Source organism: Phodopus roborovskii, unplaced genomic scaffold (assembly GCF_943737965.1).
Source record: "Phodopus roborovskii unplaced genomic scaffold, PHOROB, whole genome shotgun sequence".
NCBI lineage: Eukaryota > Metazoa > Chordata > Mammalia > Rodentia > Cricetidae > Phodopus > Phodopus roborovskii.
In genome coordinates this window covers 84,578-105,183 of record NW_026125680.1, presented here as the reverse complement: position 1 = coordinate 105,183, position 20,606 = coordinate 84,578, and the positions used below count along the sequence as shown (strand labels likewise).

The window sequence follows — 20,606 nt, the reverse complement described above, 5'->3', positions numbered from 1 at the left end:
TTTTGGCAAAAGTCTCAACAGTCCTCTCGTTCCCAAATTTGGGTGTTTGACCTAGTACTAAGATGACTTTCATAAATACTGCCAATAAGGCTTTCATGTAAGACAAATATTCCCAGAGCAGATCAAAAAGGCAATTCCACTAATACAAAGATCTTTCTAGATTCTGTCATTTACTTAAAATGCTCACTTAGTATGTGAAATACTAATTTATTATAATAACTATTGATTTTATGAATTCAACTATAAGAGTATGTAGGTAACTGAAACAAATTCTGATTTTTTTAAAGCAATTGTTTTACTATTTGTTCTTTTTCTGAAACAGTCTCATGCAGTCCAGATTGGCCTCAAATTCACTATGTGGCCAAGGATGACCTAGAAATCCTGGTCTCCTGCCTCCACCTCCCAAGTGCTAAGATTATAAGTGTGCTCCACCACTAAAATGGTTAATATTAATAGGACTGTGTCCTGAAGAAAAGAAACACTCATTATGTAGGTCAATTTGACCTCAGCTATTTGCTTAATGTACACTTAATACTATAATAAAAATGTTCCTGAGAAAGGAAATAAACCATTTGTGGGATTTTCTTGAGACAGGGTTTCAGTGTGTCACCATGTTTGACCTTAAATTCACTATGCAGACCAGACCAGACTTGAATTTGCAGGGATATCTGCCTGCCTTGTTCTCCCAAGTGCTGCAATTAAAGGCATGTTGTCTAACTGTTGAGATCCCGTATGCCCAGCACTGGGAATTGATACATGCTAAGAAAGTGCTTTATAACTCACATACCCCCAATCCTGTGGAAAAAGATTCCAAGCCACAGAAGCAATAAAAGTTTCAAAGATACCGGGCAGTGGTAGTGCACACCTTTAATCCCAGCACTCAGGAGGCAGAGGAAGGAGGATCTCTGTGAGTTCAAGGCCAGCCTGATCTACAAAGCAAGTTATAAGACAGGTTCCAAAGAAAACACAGAGACACCCTGTCTCAAAAACATAAATAAATAAATAAATATTAAAAAGTTTCATGGCCATTAAAATTTAACTGAAGTTACTTAGAGAAAAAAAAAAACCTGCCAATCTTCAATTTTCTACTCAGAGATCTTTCGAAGATAATTTCAGTCTAAGAATTAGAAAACACTTTATCTGTAACAAAATATGAAACTCCTTTTAAAAACTACTTAAGTTCTTTTTTTTAAGAGTCATTTCGTGACTCACCTAATATAGCATCTTATTTATGTATCTTTTAGATCTACATTCAAAACATTTCAAGTACATCACACAAAACTGAACAAACACTTGAGACTGGCACAGGAGAGAGGGCTCCGTGGGTAAAGTGCATGTCATGTAAGCATGAAGAACTAAGTTCAGATGCCTAGCATCCACTGTGTGCATCTCCAACTCTAGGTCAGCACTAGGGGGTGAGATAATGGAACCAGGAGCGCTCTGGCCAAGAGAATAGCGAAAACAGTGAGCTTCAGGTTAATGAAGCTGTCTGAAAAACAGTGAGATGGAAAGCACACAGGAAGAAACTTGACCTTGATATAGTCTTCTGGCCTTCACATTCGTACATGCAGACAACCACACACACAATACATACATCCAAGTACACGCACATGTACACTCACAACATATTTGAAGCTATTCAGTATAACATGTCTACACCAATTTCAAAGACAAAATATAATGATCAAAAAGGAATTTAGCTACCCAGGTAAAGGAAAAGGAGGTAAGTGGAAAAGAAATGAATCCAAGACTACTTTATCTACCTAAACAAATAGATGAAGTGCTACAATCTTAAAAATAGATGAGTCTTCCAAGAATTCCTTCTGGCAAGATGCAGGAAATCTAAGATAGTGCATGGTTCACTGAGTTTAAGTATGCACTTGAAATAAACCATATGGCTTCTTAGCGGGTTCCTTCTAAAATACTCAATGGCGTATTTATCTTTTCTGAAATGGAAGGTACTACTAAAAGTAAGTGGCAGCACAATTTTCAAGCCTCTAATCCCTAGATGAAGGAAACTGTGAGGCTACCAACCCTGAAGAATTTCAGCAACTTGGTCCAAGTCTCATGGTAGCTAACAATCATGTTGAGAACTGTGGTAACTGTAACCCCTGAGGTTTACCTCGAGAATCTAGGAGAAACCTGCCAGTTGGTTGCTAAACTGTCTTGTATGACATATTAATATGAACAGAGAAATTACATGGAGATTTTGGGGAGATAGTCTAAGAGAAAGATTGGATTTGAAATGCTAGTCTCAACTTAGGAGTCAACAAAAGTGTACCAAAAAGATGCTATGAAGCTTTTAATATGAAGCAAATAACCTATTTTCCTCACTAGCTGTGAATCTGACTCAACAAAGGTGCTTACATGCACACATGTGGAAGAAATACACACACACACACACACACACACACACACACACATACTCCTTATCACAGACCTGCAGCCTAGATAAAGAAGTATGTCTCAGGTAATTCTTATTCTGCAGCCATCCTTGCGTCAGTCAAGCCAAACATATGGGACTTTCTTTCCAGACAGAGCAGCACACAGACAAAATATATTGAACACAGTCTAGTTCTACCCTTAAGCACTTCTTCTAAGGTCATTTTTTTTTCTGTTGAAACTGCCATCGTCCAGTATACAAAATCTTCACTTTAACAATGGGAAAAAATGTGAGCAAATTTCCTTAAGAAATAAAAGATCTTTATTGATTTAGAAGCAATGTTGGGCAAACAGACAGGCAAATATCTGAGAAGAAATATGGTACATCAACTAGCACTTTAAACATTTGAAGAAAAAAAAAACATGGAAAGTACTTACATGGACCAGTTTCTTATATAAGTGCTAAAGCATGGAAACACATCCCAAACCAAACAGAGTATTATGATCAAGGCGCAAAACTGGTAAAACAAAACAAACAAAACAAAAATACAAAAGATACAAAGATAGTGTGTCCATAGGAAATAAAAGTGTAAATAGCAGTACATAAACTGGCCCATGTAAAATACAAAAATATTTATTGAAGTTGGATCTTTCTATAAAACAGTGCTTTGGATGTATTTTAATATGAACCCAGTCAGTATATAAACTAAATGTAAAAACTTTTAGAAACATTAACAGCATTAAAGCCAGTGCCACCCACTTGTTCCAATTAGTCTTTTTAAACGCTGTCTTGTTGATTCATGACAAAGGTCTAATACCTGTGTTCTTAAGAGCATAATCCTTTCTTTTAAAATTAACAAGCTTATGCTAAAACACAGTTTAAATGGAAAAATATTTTTAAAATTAGATTCCCATTTCATTCCTAACAAGTGTTTTAAGCTGGCCATGCAGTTCCCTGTTGCTCTAGGAGACGGTTAGTCAGGAATATGATTCTGAACCAATAAGGTTTTCAGGCTAATTGGATATAGAAAGTTTAAAGTGATACAATCTCTGTCCCTTCTATATAACTCAAAGGACAGTTACAGACATTCACATGCTAACATGCAATTGCCTATATGTGTATGTATATGTACCATGTATTCAACATTAGTATTTTGAAACCCAGACAGTGCTTCATCTTCTGGTGAATGAAAAGTGTATAATCTGCCCTCCTCAAATAATCAGAACCTTCTACATATGGCTGCAGAAAATATGGCTGAGTCATACCAATATTTATGTATGTGTGCATGCATGTACATATGCATATACGTATGAAAGATCTCCTAGAAGCTGCAAGGAATACATGATGTGTTAAGTATCAGTCTGAAATAATTTGCTCTCATATAAGCATTAGGTGATGCATAGCAAATGGACAACTGGTGCCCTCTCTGAGTACAAAACTGAAGACAAAATTACTACAGTGAACAGTAACAATGTAAGTTTTGATTATCACAGAATCATTTAAACATGAAGTGAAATTAGTAAATGTTGTAGCAGTCAATGCAAACTGGAAATGAAGACTGTGTTAATGGACTAAGGCAAGACCATGACTTTTGGATTAGGTGCAAGCTATTTTATGAGTGTAAGTGCACTTCGTTATCTAGGTTCTAAGACATACTGACATTTCTTGAAGAAAAAGGACAGAACAAAGGACATTACCACCAACAAGGAAGACTGCAGGGTTCAAGAGAAATCTGCATTCATCTTAGTGCTGCATGTAGAGGCCAAATTTCTGGGTACAAAGCACTAATGCCCTCATTTGGCACTGCCTAGCAATTATCTTTAAAGCACCTAAAAACATTGAAATACCCAGTTGGAATTGCCTTGTGTCTTGCAATTTAAAAGATTGAAATATCCAGTTTTTTTTTTTAAAAAAAAAGATTAAATAAAAAGATTAACATCTATTCTAAAATTTTAAAAGCTTTTGTGTTTTTGTCATTTCAGCCACATTAAATACAAATGTATTCAAAAAGCATGAGAAAAGGATTTTACTGGCAAGAGCGTGATACTGCTGGGCTCTGCTCAAATCTACTGATACCTTTTTCACAGGTCAAATATGGAGCAATGCCAAAGTAGCTAAGTCAACCTGCAAACAAAAGTCACAAATAATACAAAAGGAGCAAGTACAAATTCTGGAGATCATGTTGTTCAAAGTCAACCTCATGCAGGCAGAGAAAACCTGCTTTTTCCTACACTGTACATTCTTGTCAAAATTTGTAAGTCAGACACTGAGATACAAATTCCAGCCAGTGAGACAGAACCTGTAGCCCAGGTAATTTTGTACATGCCTTTTGCTATAGAAGTTTTAAACTCCTTGGTCAGGGAAACCAAACTCGCACTTGTAGTTGCTAGTATTTGGGATTCTATTGTTAAGTTTGAAATCTACCATTCCACCCAATCTAAGAGCAGGACTGTAACTAAGTGTACCTTCAATAGTATTGCATACAGGAACTTGTATTTGCTTTATTATTTTGTAACAGAGATTTGTAACATGTGGATTAGTGTTACAGAGTCTGATATCCAGCATAACTCTTTCTTCTGCCAATTAGGTAAGCAATCACTATAACGATAATCAAGCCTGAAAGACCAGCACCAACTATAATTGGTATTAGAATGGTGTCATCATCCAGCGAACACTCCTGGGCTGTAGGTGAGAAAAAGTGTGTAACAAATAATGAGTATAATAAAAAAAAAAGAATGTCCAAAAGTAAAAGATGTTGATTCAAAGTCAGAAATTCTCTTATAAAATAAATTTTAATTAACAAAGGCAGGCATATTTTTATGATAAAGTATAGAAAGTGATGACTGGTTAAAACTAAAATCCTAAAGTGTATTTGTCCTTTCATTTGTAAGTATATAAGAAAATATTCATATGTGTGAATAATTTATACTCATTTATTGCTCTAAGTAAAACCATGTATCATATGATATACACACACTGCATTCATTATACACTTCTAATATAAGAAAATTATTTTATCAGAAAAGAAGAGACCTAAACCAGCCCATGTCTACAGAACCAGTTTAACCCAAGTGGAAAAATGTCCATCTCTGGGGAGATAGAGAACACCAGGTTATCACTGGACTGGGCAATTGCTGGCTCTGGAGTTCTTTAACAATGGGGGTCAGCAAACTACAGCCCATGGGCCAAACCTGGCTGAAGAGCTAAAAATAACATGAATAATCAATTTTAAATGACAGGAAGAGAAAACAGTCTTTTGTGAAATATGAGAATTACATGAAATTCAAATTTCTATATCCCTAAAATTTTACTGGAATGCAGCCACACTCATCTGTATGAATTGCCTAGAGTGCTTTCCAAAATACAATGGCAGAGTTAAAGAGTTGTGACACACACCATATGACCTCAAACCTTGAGAAATCAATTTAGACTGTTTTCTCAAAAAGCTTGTATGTCATTGGCTTAAACTATGTGAAGAGTTTTAAGAAATCAGGACCTCTTACTAAATTGAGTGTGTTTACTACGTGTTTTATCAATCTGGCTCAGAAGAGCAGGCCAGAGGGGCTATTTTTTTTCTATTTATAGCAAGCAGTCTGATCTAAAAAATCCAATCAACACTCTTCAAACTGACTGCAATTCTATTTCCTCCCTGAATACACTTACGTATTACCTGGGTGTTATATTTATAGTTACCCACAACCAAGAACCTAGTTCCATAAATAGATCAGGCATTCAATATCAGCATTAAACGTTCTATATCTCTCAGGCCCCCAAACTTTCAAATTAGGCAAAGAGCATAGCTCATCTCGGGCCACTGCCAACTAGATGAACAGACCTGAACTGAGAATAATACTGCAGATGATTTTAAATTCTAAACACAAATTTGGACCTCAAATTAGGGTAATGATGTAGAGGAGATAGATGAAGATTTAAAAAATAAATCTATTACAAGATCAAAACAAAGTAATAAGCAAAACAAACACACAGGAAGGAATTGAATTCTGTTTGATTTTTTTGGGGGGGTTTTGTTTGTTTGTTTTAAGGCATGATCTCATATACCCCAGGCTAACCTCCAACTGACTATGTAGCCAAGGATAACCTTGAATTCCAGATACCCCAGCCTTGACTGCCTGAGTACTATGATTATAAGCATGTCACCACTCCTGGCAGAGCAAATGGGGGTCTTAATTTTTGAAGTTGTGAATAACCTTTCTTCCCACAAGAATGGCATGGTAAAGTGACCCAAGCAAGGCCAACTATGTATATGTAGCAAATAGTTCACAGCTGAAATAGTTCACAGCATATTCACTTTAATCACAGTTTCTCCATTTACTTACAAACCTCTAGATTAATTGTTTGAAAGGATGGGGATGACTGGAATAGTTCTGCTCAACAAAGCTCTGCTCCACAAACCCCCAATTTTAAGTAATTGGTTTAAAAACGTAAGTCACTTAAGGAATTGGCTGTACATTTTCTCTGTCATGAAAATTTTAATCTGCAATGCCAAATACATCTTTCATATTCACAAAAATACAATATATAATGAACCCTCCACTAAGATTTCATTAAAAACCTGGTAAAGGCCATCATTAGCCCAAACAAAGTAGGTTTCAGAAAGCCTTATCTGAACTAAGACTCGCTTTAAGGACTGTCGATGTCATTTTGGCTAGCAGACTAGAATTCATGGGCTGTGAGGCTTTGCTACCACTACCACCCTTTATCTTGTGTCTTAAGCAAATCAAAGCAAATTGCTTTCATTTGGGTATGGAAACGTTTCCAAAGATGGTCCCCCAGAAGGCAGATGTAAGTTGCTTACAGCTGCTGCTCCAAGTGCTACCCCTCCCCAAATTCAACCCTAAGGGAGCACCTGTTTCTTAAAATGAGTTTCAGATTTTCAAAAATTACATCTACTTTGAGCAAAATGACGAGTCAAATGAAGTTACACAATTTGTCCCATGCTCTGAGAACTTTCTATCAGAATCAAGAGAGGAATTTGTATTTCTCTATGTGCATGTACAGAATACCTGCGACTCAGAGGAAAAGGCCACCTATAAGGTAACAGAAAAACGTAGTAAATAAAGTTTGCCTGCTTCTTACCTGTGGAATACTTTCCTTTCGTCACATTAAAAGGTTGCACCTTTAGGTTAAAGGTGTTTATCTGAAACATTCTAGACACTGAAATAACCTGCTCTTTGTTGCACATATAAGAACTTCCAAGAGGGGCATCCCAGAAGCTGAGGTTGTTATTTGCAGTGCTGAAAACTGCAGAAAAAAAAAAAAGACAGGCTAGTTAACTTCTTAATCTATCAACATAAGAAAAATGAGACGGTCACTGGGGTAGGAAGGGGTTTTAGTATAACACAGCAGTTTGGAGTCAGGCTCTGACTCCCAAAAAGCAACTCTTGCCATTACAAAGTTCACTTAACTTGTTTGTTTTCTTCTGTTTGGTTTCTGAGAGAGGACCTCACTATATAGCCCAAACTGACCTAGGGCTCACTATGCATCCAAGGCTGTCCTCAAACATATGACCCTCCTTGTCCCTGTTTCCCAAGGCTACAATTCCAGGAATGCAGCACCCCATCCACTTCTCCCTAGTCTTTCCATCAATGCTACTGTAGTCTAAAATCCATGCATTTCATTAACAATTATCCACCACACTTTGAAAAGATGATTCTGCTGATAAGATGATTCTACAAGTGATACACTATAGTTCTACACTACATAGAACAGTCTAGTTCTACATTAAATTCTAAAGTGTAATCAAGAATACTTTTTACATAGCATCTTCTGTTTCATAAGACATGACCTGGCCATAAACTAATTATCATTTCTACTCCTTCCATAAAACCCACACTCTTCTCCCCCAGGACAATGCTGTGCTTACCTGAGCCATTAGCCATATACATGCTGACATTAACTTCCTTCAGATAGAAACGGTTTTCACTTTTCTGTTCAAAAAAGTTCCCAGTTAATAACATATCATATCTGTCTAAAGAAACAATTAATATCTGCAGAATAGCAATCTAGTACTGTTATACAGATGAGGAAACCATAAGATATCAGCCAGCAGTATAGACTACAACTTTCGTCTTCTCACTAATTTGAACAAAACCATTTTCTATTGCATTTCATTTCTAAACTCTTTGAGCACAGTACTCAGGAATTCCTGGACATAGGATGATTCATTTCCTCTGTTTTATTCTTCTTGTCACTTTCTGAGTCCATACTATGTAACCTAGGTCTCAATGTGACCGTTTGTTTGTTTGTTTGTTTTTGAGACAGGGTTTCTCTGTGTGGTCCTGGCTATCCTGGAAGTCCAAGGCTGTCTGGTCACTCTGTAGACTAGGTTGGCCTTAAACGCCAAGATCTGCTTGCCTCTGCCTCCTAAGTAAGTGCTGGGATAAAGGTGTATATCACCATACCAGGCTTACAATGTGACCTTTTAACTGTGTGCACTGCTTTCAGATCCTCCAGTGATGTTCTCTTATTTCAATTATTATTAGCTACCATGTTTGGTCACCATATTGGTTTTCCAATTCTATTACCTTTGCATTTTATTTTTGCTGGAACCCAGGGCTTACAGGCTTACTGCACATAAGGACATCATCAGCCCAATGTTTGTCCACTAAAATTTTCATTACAGTTGTTTATTTTGTGTATGTGGATGCATGAACTCATACCGTGGCATATGTGGAGGTCAGAGGATAACTCATCAGATTTGGTTCTCAACCTCTACCATGTTGATTCTGGGGATGGAACTCAAATTATCATCAGGCTTAGCAGCAAGTGTCTTCAAGTGTCTTTACCCACTCACCCATCTTGCCTTTGTTTTTTGCTTGTTTTTTGTTTGTTTGTTTTGTTTTGTTTTGTTTTTTTGAGACAAGGTTTCTCCAGGTAGTCTTGGCTGTCCTGAAATTTTTCTCTGTAAACCAGGCTGGCCTTGAACTCACAGAGATCCACTTGTCTCTGCATCCCAAGTGCTGAAGTAAAAGGTGTTTGCCACCATCATCCAGCACTTAATTATATGTATTAATGGGGCTCGGTGTGGTATCCTGACACATGTATACAGTGTGCACTAACCAAATAAGGGTAATTGGCATTCCCTTCATCTTAGAACTGCCAATGTGCCCTTTTCTAGATCTTCATAAAATATAGACTCTGAACTAGTCTAATTCCATTGTGGTGAGGAACACTTACTGTATCTTACCCAGTATCCTGCTACTTAGCCTCCCCTCTTTATCTATTATCTTTCTGAAACATTCAACTGATGAACCAGCCATTCTAATAATACAAGTGCTTAGCTTATAACAAGTAACATATCTAAGTGATCCATGGAACTAATAAACTGAAACAGACTTGTATCTTGCCCTCCTAGTGCTTATAATCTGCCAAGGAACATAAGATAAATACATAAGAAATTAAAGATATAGTTCAGTGGTGGAGAGCTTGCTTAACATTTATGAGACATGGAGTTCTGTTCCCACGCCAACCACACTGACCCTGGACTGGAAAGAAAAGATATACAAATAAGCTAAGCCTGTTACAAAAAGAAAGTAGCAAGTTAAGAAAATTGTCAGGCGTGAAACTATTTCCAATGAGCTGAGGAGGGATGGGGAATTTGGGGTGGGCAGAATTTGGTTACAAAACAAGTAGACAAAGGATATATTCGAGAAGGCAATAATAGCCTAAGCAAAAGGTAATCTGAAATAAGCATTACCTACACACTTGAGAAGTGAGAAGTGCCAACCATTGTTCTTTTTGTATGCAAGACAGTGGAGATTAAACCTAGCATTCTACACATACTGGGCAAGTGTCCTGACACAGAGCTTTATGTCCCCAGCCATTTTATTTGCTATTTTGAGACACGGTCTCACTAAATTGCCCATACTACCACTGAACTCGTAGCACAGGCTGGCCTTGAATTTGCAATCCTCTTATCTCAGCCTCCCAAATAGCTGGGAGTATAACACCTATGTCACCAGCCCTGGCTCCAACACCTCTATACCACTGATGCCATTATTGTGCCCAGTTTAAAATGAGTCATTCAAGCACGGAGTTGCTAAGTGACCTCTCCCATTCCTGCCAATTAGTAATCGTCGAGCTGGAATTTCAACCCAAAGTCTGGCTACAAATAATATGGACTGGTTACTGCTGAGCTCAGACTTCACAAGCTACGCCTGAAAGTCAGAGTAAAGGACAGCTTGTTCTTGTGGTACTGGAGGCTAGTGAAGTAATATACTGACATTTTTTGTTAAGTGACAATTTTTTTCTGAGGCAGTGCCTCACTGTCCAGCTAGCCTTGGCCTCTCAGTCTTCCTGCTTCACTATAGGTAGATGTATAACTCCTTCCCTGTCCATAGCTATTCCTTATACAGCAGATACTGAGACTCTATCCCCATTCCTACTTAATATGATTGAAAACAGTGGTTTTTATACAATTATACAACAGTTCTGCCCAAGAATGGTGGTGATTCCCCACTTTCCCTCACATGAAACTATGTCCTAGTCTTCATTCCCATTTGCTACTATTACACACAGACAACCACTAGTAATTGCTTAAGAGATGGGAGAAATTAAGGTCTCCAGTTACTAACGGCTACTAGTAAGGAGAACAGGTATGCCTAACAGCTCCTAGGTCAGATCTTAACATAAGCTGGCACTATAAAGGATCCTGGCTTAATGAGTTAATGTGTGCACTTAACACAGAGCCTGCATATAACAAGAGACTGACCCTCAAATTCTCAGGGAATCAGCACCAGGATCCACTATAATACCAAAATCTAGGATGCTCAAGTCCCTTTTTCAAAATGGTGCAATTTGCTTACAACTTACATACATCTTCTGTATACTTTCAATCACCCCCACATTACTTACAATCCTTAAATATAAATGCTATGTAAAAGGAATAGTGCATTGCTTACATTTTATAACAAGTCTGTGCTCACTATAGGGTCTTGGGCATTCAAAGCAAACTTGTCTGCAACCAATCTTGAACCCCAGACCTTTTTACTTAATATTGACGGGAGGTTGGTTTAATATGTATATGCACGAGAGAAACAAACAGCTAACTACACTCATTAATGCTAGCTGTTACTAGTACAGACACTATTAGAAAGAGTCTTAATGAGGATTGTAGAGATGTCTCAGTAGTTGGGAGCAGTAGCTGCTCTTCCAGGACCCAGGTCAATTCCCAGTGCCCACATGGCTGCTTGCAGTGGTTTCTGACTTCAGTTCCAAGGGACCTCACACAGACATGTGTGCAGGCAAAACACCAATGCACATACTAATAAATATATCTTTATAAAAAAGAATGCTGCAGGGCGTTGGTGGGGCACACCTTTAATCCCAGCACTTGGGAGGCAGAGACAGGCAGATGTATGTGAGTCTGAGGCCAGCCTGGTCTACAGAGTGAGTTCCAGGACAGGCTCCAAAGCCACAGAGAAACCCTGTATTGGAAACAAACAAACAAAAGAATCCTAAGACGGGCCTTTAATCCAAGCACTCAGGAGGCAAAATCAAAAGATCACTGTGAGTTCAAGGCCAGCCTGGTGTAAGGGTTCCAGGACAGCCAAGGCTACACAAAGTAACCCTGTCTTGAAAAAAAAAAAACAACAACAATAGAATAGAATCTTAAACATAAATGATTTAAATATTATGTGTAAACATGAGAATTGTTAAATAGAGAAAATATTATTATAAAAATTATATATGGAGTAATTAATTATACAGTTTTTTTTTTAATGTGACTTCATTTTTTTCTCCTAAATTAGAGTATATATAATGGCAGAATGGCAACTTCCTGTGATTGTTAATACAAGAGTCCAGCCATTATACAATCGAACTGACTCAGAGATGAACAAGGATAAGCAAGCTTTACATTATAGCAGTTAGTGTTAAAAGTGAAAAGAAATCCAAATACCCCCCCCCCACATAACCTACCACTATTTAGACTTTCAAATGTACTTCTCAGAGAAAGAACTTAACTTTAAAAAACAGTTGGTACTCACCACAGCAAAAATAAAGTCAAGATACTTAATTTGGCTGTTGTTCAGCCTAAGTTGAGCAGTTTGAGGTTGACAGCTTCCGGTGAAGTTAGTTGTAGTGGGGTTGACGTTTAAAACGAAAGACACCTTCAGGAGAATAAGCAGAAGAAATGTATGGGTTAACTAAAAGTCCATAGCAAAGCCTTTTCCTCTGATGAAACCAACTTTAATGTATAACAAAAACTCCTTTGTTTCAATCTTACTTTCACGAGAACTTGACACAAGCCCTCAAGCTATGGCTCAGCCGACTTCAACAACAATAACAAGAGGGAAGCTTCCTTAGTAATGAGCTAAATAAAAACACATTTTTACAGAGCACAAGAGCCATCTGTCTGGCTTGTTTCAATCACAGGGTCCTGAAAATGGGATTTGTTCAATGGCACTCCCCCTGGTGTCCAAATGAGGTAATGCAGCCAAACAAGTATTGATGGGCTGTGATGGGCTGTGACTCATCAAATAGCACACCAACCTACAATGTGGCTCAAAGATAAGGGTGAAAGAGCTTTGGTTTGATTTTTAATTATGGTAGCACTAGAAAGGCACCTAAGGTCTTGTGCATGTTATGCAAATGCTCTACCACTAAACTGCTTCCATTCCCATTCCCAACTTAACTATGTATGCAGAGCTCCTGAAGGCTGATAGAATCTAAACCATAAAGAAGTCTTTCCAACCAGCAGGTTTTCTGTTGGCCAAGATGCCTTGAAGGTGACATTAGTGGTTATAATCAATCCAAACTAACCAAAACTCAACACCAAACACTCTATTAATAGTTCTTAAGTATGTGGTACCCCCTATACATTACTTGATATGAAAGTTTGTTTTTTTTTTGTTTTGTTTTTTTAAAGGTTTACTGACAACCCTACCTTCTCTTCAGTGAGGTTCAGCTGCAACCCCATGGTAGCCAACAGGCAGGTAGCATTGCCATTAGTAACAGAATAGTTTCCAACCTTTGGAGTTGGAATGGCTGTCGGAGTTGGAGTGGGTGTTGTTGTAGGAGATGGCACAGTACTGTGAATGATGGGTGCCACAGTAGTAACAGGTTTGTCTTCCTCACACACAAATTCTAAAACGAAGGATAAAAGAAGCTATGATAGTATTCTTGCTTTATTAGGCCAGGGAAGAGCAAACTACTCCTCAGAGTTAGGTTTTCACTGTCTATGAGTGTTAATTCAAGCAAGTGAAGACCTTGGTTGTATATTTTTAAAGTGGGTGAAACAGGGGTTCTTAAACTACTGTTTCATATACAGATAATTTCTTGTGGGTTTTGACCAGAGCAGACAAACTCAGAACACATCAGAAGGTTGTAGCTACTCAAGTATGGCCATGTACTCTTCTTCCTCAGGCCCACAAAGGCCTTTATTTCAAAGAACTTCACCTGCCTCTGGTGGGAAAGTCATAGCATGTCTGAAAACAACCCCAACCCCAGCCAACATGTCTTTACCCTTCCAACATACAACTATTGTAAGGAAGGATACTGCTTACTAAAAATCAGTTTGGAAATCATTAAAGGGTTTTGAATACAAAGGAATCTTTTATTTCCATTATCCCTACAGCAGGTCACAGGCACTTAAATCCCTTCTTAGGAAGTATTAGTAGTTTTCTAATAATGAATATGAAATTATTTCATTTCTATTAAAAAAGAACATAAGATTATTTTAAAATCAACTTCTAAAAGGTCAAGGTTAGAACAGAGAAATCGAATTTCTAAACTTTGAACACATAACCAAGCAATTTGAGAAATTGTTCAATAGTCAGGTTTTCTAGGCTGAAAACATAGCAAGTATTTTTTTTTAAAGACTAGTCCAAGGGCTAGATAAAGAGCTCAGCAGTTAAGAGCACTATTTGCTCTTCCAGAGGATCTGAGTTCAAGTCCCAGCATCCACATGGTGGCTCACAACTGTGTATAACTCCAGTTACAGGGAATCAGACAGCAGGCATGTATGTGGTACACAGACATACATGCAGGCAAAACATGCATACATACAGATTTTAAAACACCAAAAATGACCATTCAGAACCAAGCATGGTGGTGTACAGCTTTAATGCAAGCAGTCTAAGAAAGAAAGAGGGGCAAGTAGATCTCTGGGAGTTGGAGGTCAGTCCAGTGTCCCAGGCCCTGTCTCAAAAAAAAAAAAAAAAAATCCATTCTAAGGCTGAGGCTTGAGACATACTTCAGCTGGTAAAGTATTAGTTCTGCAAGTCTGAGACTTGAGATAAAACCCCACAACTTCTGCAGAAAATAAGCATGGAGACATATGCTTTCAATACCAGATCTGAGGGAGCAGGCGGCCGGCCACAGGTAGATCCCCACAGCTCACTAGATAGCCAGCCTAGCCTACTCAGTACTTTCCAGGCCAGTCAAAAACTCATGTGGAGTGGTCCTGAGAAATTATACCTGAGGTTGACCCCTGTCCTCCAGTGCACAACCTTCCCCCTTACTCACACACACCACTCCTTGTATGTATCATAAACTTGCAAGTGAAATTAACAGTCTATCACTTTAAACTAGGCACGGTGGCCACACCTTTAGTCCCAGGAGACAAAGGCAGGCAGATCTCTGAGCTCAAGGCCAGACTAGACTACAGAAAAACCTCCAGGACATCCAGGACTACACAGAAAACACTGTCTCAAAAAAAGAGAATTATTATCATTTTAAAAAATATTTAGACTGGCCAGGTGGTAGTGACAAACACCTTTAATCCCAGCACTTGGGAGGCAGAGGCAGGTAGATCTCTGTGAGTTCGAGGCCAGCCTGGTCTACAGAGAGAGTTCCAGGATAGGCTCCAAAGCAACATAGAAGAACCCTGTCTCAAAAAACCAAAAATGATATGTATATAAACATATTTATACTGTGCCTTAAGAAAAGTTCTCAGATGATGACCTCAATAATACAGTCAACCCTTAAAATAAGAGCATAGTATATAAATGCATACTTTTTGAGCACTCACCTTCTTTACTCACTGTGCCATTTTGAACAAAAGCTTGGAGGTGAACATCCCAATAGTTCTGGACCACAGAATCCACCTTGAAAGTTAATAAACTATTGCACCTAAAGATGTCATTCAATGGAACTTTGACTCTCTGAGAACTGTTAACAGCAACACTCCCTATAAAACGAGATTAACAATGGCATTTCCAGGAAGACATGAGAAACTGTTAATATATAAACATACGAATGTAGGTTCTTTTTCTTCTAGGCCTCCCCTGACCCCACCCATGCCAAACGTGGGACATGTTGACAGGAATGACAAGTTCGCTGTGACTGAAACTATGGGGAGCAGGGAAGACAAGAATTGAAGACAAGTAAGAAGGGTTAAGAAAGACGGCACCAAGACTGGAGGGATGTCTCAGTGGTTAACAACACTTCCTGCTCTCCCAGAGTTCACAGCAACCACATGGAGGCTTACAATTGCTTGATTGCAGCCCCACATGATTTGACCCCCTCTTCGAGCCACTGAGGGGAACAGGCATACATGCAGGCTTCCCACTTTATCCGCTATTATTTTAATTCTTTTGGGTGCATGTGCACTCATTTGCATGCTGGTTATGAACCTGAACACATGTGGGAAGGCCAGAGGATAAACTGCAGGAAATGGCTTTCTTATGACAGGGTCCAGAGAGCCAACTCAGGTTGTCAGACTTGCACAGCAAGCACTTTTACACACAGAGTGATTGATCTGGACAGCCCCACATCAGTTTTTTTTTTTTTTTATACAATATATTTTGCTCAAGTTTTCCCCTCTCCCAACTCCTCCTTGACCATCTCTACCTCCCTATCCACTCAACTTCATGTTCTTTCCTCTCCCTATTCTCTTTCTCTCTCAAAATAAGCAAGAGCACACACACACACACACACACACACACACACACACACACACACACACACGAACACACAAACACAGGAGTCCATATTTTTTTTTCCTGGCTAACTACCAGCAGGTACCAATTACAGACAGGTTGGTTAGGAGTAGGGCTTAAAAGAGGAAATAAGACCTAATTTATTTTAAGGACTATAACAAATATGCAGTTATAAGCAGAGAAAAACCCTAACTCTTTGTTTGTTTTTCAAAAGACAGGGTTTCTCTGTATTGCTTTGGTGCCTGACCTGGAACTAGCTCTGTAGACCAGGCTGACCTCAAATTCAGAGAGATCTGCCTTCCTCTGCCACCCACCCGAGTGCTGGAATTAAAGGAAAAAGCCTAACTCTTAATTAACAGGGGAAATAGAAGGTCAATGGGCTACTTAGGTAAAAAGTGAGAATGGAGAGGAGGGGGTTAGCAACACTAAGATAGTGACGAGCAGGAACAAAGGTCAAATTTAAAATACCTCTCTACTGCTGAGTGTTGTTGGCACATGCCTTTAATCCCATCACTCAGGAGGTAGAGGCAAGTGGATCTCTGTGAGTTTGAGGACAGCCTGGTCTACAGAGTGAGTTCTAGGACAGGCTCCAAAGCAAACAGAGAAACCCTGTCTCAAAAAAACCAAAAGAGAAAAAATAAATGCCTCTCTAGGTAGGATAGACCTTGGTGACTCTAAGAAAGGACAAGCGCTGAGAACATAGCTCAGTGGATAGAGTACTGGTATACTACAGGTACACCAGAAGCCCCAGGTTCAATACCCAGCACCCCACAAAATGAATGAGGTGGTAGAGTCAAACAGGCAAGTACTGAAATCCCTGCCACTCCAGAGCTAGCTGGAAGACTGAGACTTCAAGCTCATGCTTGGCTTCAGCTCTCTCCTCCTCCCTGGGCTGCTGAGATGGCTCAGGGAGTAAAGCGACTTGGTTTGATGAGAGAACTAACTCCACAAAGTTCTTCTCTGACCGCCCCCAACACACACACTATGGTACACATTCACACACACACAGACACACACACACACACACACACACACACACACACACCAGTGGTGATAATAACTATTTTTCAAAAGATAGTTGAAGTAAACACAGATTTTTTTTTTTGTGATAAATCTCTATTTTTGTGGTACTATCCACAAGTATGTTAATCAGCTGTAATTTATTTATAAACTTATTCCTAGATGGAATTTAAACATGATTTCAACTGGGTGCCTTTAATCCCAGCACTCGGTTGGTGTAGAGGCAGGATCTCTGTGAGTTTGAGGCCAGCCTGGTCTACAGAGCAAGTTCCAGGACAGCCAGGGCTATTACACAGAGAAACCCTGTCTCAAAAAACCAAAAAAATGAATGAATGAATGACAAAGAAAAATAAAGATGATTCCATTTCAGGAAATCTATAGGTAAAAGAAGTTACAGCACTGTGAACAGAGTTTTTACTGGAATGCCTACAGTGAAACCTTAAAATGCTGATTTCGTACAAATCTAAATGGCTTAGTCTCTTGAAGGAGCAGAAAAGAAGGCATTAATGACCATTAACACAAGCCTTCTGTCCCTCATCATGTAACGAGGTAGTCATTTAATGCTATCTTGGCACCCCCTAATGGCCAGATGAGATTTGAGGGGTTTTGGGGTTTATTTTGTTTTGTTTTTAATTTGAATTTATCTTCTTAAAATTGTCGCCTTCTTGTCAAAAAGGAACAGATATGAACTTGCTATATAAAGACAGACCTCAAAATACAATGAAGGGGAAACCAGGCGTGGTGGTGCACACCATTACTTCCACAACTCAGGAAACAGGCAGATAGATCTCTATATGCTTGATGCCAGCCTAGTCTCCATAGTTGAGTTCCAAGCCAACCAGAACTACTTGGTGAGACAAAAACAATGATGGAGGCACCAGGCACATGCCCTTAATCCCAGTATTCAGGAGGTGGGACAGGTGAATCTCTGTGAGTTCCAGGACAGGCTCTAAAGCTACAGAGAAACCCTGTCTTATAAAAAAAAAAACTGATGGGGAAAAAAAAGTTCTACATATATTAGGGTTATACTATGAAACTATATAAAAATTACAACTGTTATTTATGAACATAGATAATACACACAGGAATGCTACACCCTAAAGTTATAAAGCTGGTTGCTTCTAGCAGGGAAGAAATTGAAGCTGAGGGGTACCTAAAGTGGATCTGTAAAGTTTGTTTCTTTAAAATAATGAAGCAGCCACTTAAAATTACATTTATTAGGTCAGGCATACTCCTTTAATCCCAGCAATCAGGAGGCAGAGGCAAAGAGACCTCTGTGAATTGGAGACCAACCTGGTCTACATAGGGAATTCCAGGACACTCAGATGGCTGGCTGTATAGTAAGACTGTCTAAAATAAAAAAAGTTAACTCTGAGTAATGTGTCTCTGTAGGTCTGCTTATTATTCTCACTAGTTTTGTATTCTAATCATGAAAACATTTTTAATAGCAACTTCAAAGTTACTTCAATTATTAAGCCTAGAAATTAGTGTTCAAAATACTAAATTATTTCAAAGGCAATTCCCTAAAGTGCATGTAAGTAAAGTATTTTCATTTCCAAACAGTTTTGATAAATACTTTATCATACAGAAGATAGTAATAGAAAAATTCATCAAACACTAGAGTTTAAAAACAAGGAAGGGGCTAGCATGTCAGTGATTTTTATCTAATCTGTCAGACTAAAGCTATCTTCCTTTAACAGTTGCCCACGTGGTTGGGGCATGTATTACATCATCTCCTGATTATTATAACAGCCTCTGAAGCTGGCTTCTCTGCTGGTAGTCTCCTCACTTCCAAATTAATCGGGCAGTATATTCTCTATAAACCATTCCCTCTGCTTTGCTTGTATCATTTTCTGGCTTAGGAAACCTGCCACAGTTTCCCTAGTGCCTACTCCATCATGCTAAAGGCCCTTTCTTGGCTTCCCAGGACCCCTATAATGAGGCCCACTGCACTGAGCCAACTGTCTTTGCATCCTGCTACACATACAGACTGCCTGGGTTTAATCAGGCAACTCGCCAATGGCAGCTGTATATCCTCTGCTTCCCCCTGGTGGAAACATTCCGCACAAGTTTTTCCACTTACATTCTACCATTAGCAGCTGAAACTCAGGACCCATTTCTCCAGCAAGCTCTTTTACTCCTCCATCATATACTGACCTCTCTCCTTCGGTTCTGATCTCTTCTCCTTATGCTCCTCCTCAGGACCACTAGTGAAAATACTCAGAAAGTAGGCACTCAGCCCAGGGATCCACAGAGGCAACTGCAGAATGCATACTACATTCTAAATTTACTGTATGCTTTTGTGTTGTTGAGAAAGAGGGTCTAGAACTTTTCTCCCATGCTCAGAAAAGATTTACAAAGTCTCTACCCACTCAAACAGAAGCTACAAACAACAAAAAATTCAGACTGAGCTCCCTGCTCTCCCTAGCACTTGGGAATACAATTAAGCTCTGTCTCCCTCAATGAGTTCTAAACCCCTTGAGAGTCAAGGACAAATCTTATCCTACTTATTAAACATAATGTAACCATGCCTCACCCACAGAGACAGTATCTAAAATAGACAATAAGCTTCTGCCTCAGTTAGTCTCTCAAATTAAGAGATTAGCAGAATTAAAACTTGAATTTGCTAAGAAAACCCACAGAATCAACTAACCTGGGTTCACGGGCTCACAGAGACTGAAGAGACAACCAAGGAGCCTGCATGGGACTGACCTAGGCCCTCTGCACATGTGACAGTTGTATAGTTTGGTGTTCTTGTGGGAAACTTAACAGTAGGAACAGGGGCTGCCTATGACACTGTTACCTGCTTTTGGGACCCCTTCCTCCTACTAGATTGCCTCATCCAGTCTTAATAAAAGGAGGTGCCTAGCCTCACTGAATTTGACATTCCATGGCTGGCTTATAGCCATGGAAGACTCCCCCCCCCCCACACCTCTTTTCTGAAGAGAAACAGAGGGCTGGAGGTGAGGAGACTGGGAGAGAGGGAGGGACAGAAAACAGCAGTTCATGTGTAAAAAATAATTTTAAAAAGCTTGGGTTTGATTTTCAAGTCTTACTTTGTGCTAGCTCTGAAGTTGAACATGAAACTCATTCATTTCTGAGTCTTTGCGAGGGGGCAGGGTGGAGACAGGGTTCCTCTGTGTAGCCCTGCCTATCCTGGAACTTGGTTCTGTGGAACGGGTTGGCTCTGAACTCAGACATTCACCTGCCTCTGTGAGGCGTAGGCCATCAGCACCTGGCTCACTCTGGAGTCTTTACAGCATGATTCTTCCATCCACCAGTCCAAAGGTGCTACTAAATCC

The 20,606-nt window shown here is 39.1% G+C and overlaps 1 protein-coding gene across 2 annotated transcripts in view; it reads right to left on the bottom strand.

Annotated features, from left to right (window-relative positions):
* The window catches only part of Lamp2 (lysosomal associated membrane protein 2), a 42,574-nt gene that overhangs the window by 4,700 nt on the left and 17,268 nt on the right, over window positions 1-20,606 (bottom strand). Inside the window, exons 4-9 of one of the 2 annotated variants that reach the window (XM_051178388.1) lie at window positions 15,375-15,533; window positions 13,290-13,489; window positions 12,391-12,513; window positions 8,268-8,331; window positions 7,481-7,645; window positions 2,682-5,065 (exon numbers count right to left, since the gene is read on the bottom strand). In XM_051178388.1, the coding sequence (XP_051034345.1) occupies window positions 4,926-5,065; window positions 7,481-7,645; window positions 8,268-8,331; window positions 12,391-12,513; window positions 13,290-13,489; window positions 15,375-15,533 (851 nt within the window). In that variant the 3' untranslated portion in view covers window positions 2,682-4,925. Of the gene's footprint in view, window positions 1-2,681; window positions 5,066-7,480; window positions 7,646-8,267; window positions 8,332-12,390; window positions 12,514-13,289; window positions 13,490-15,374; window positions 15,534-20,606 lie in introns of those variants that run through there. The other variant, XM_051178387.1, reaches the window with a different exon arrangement.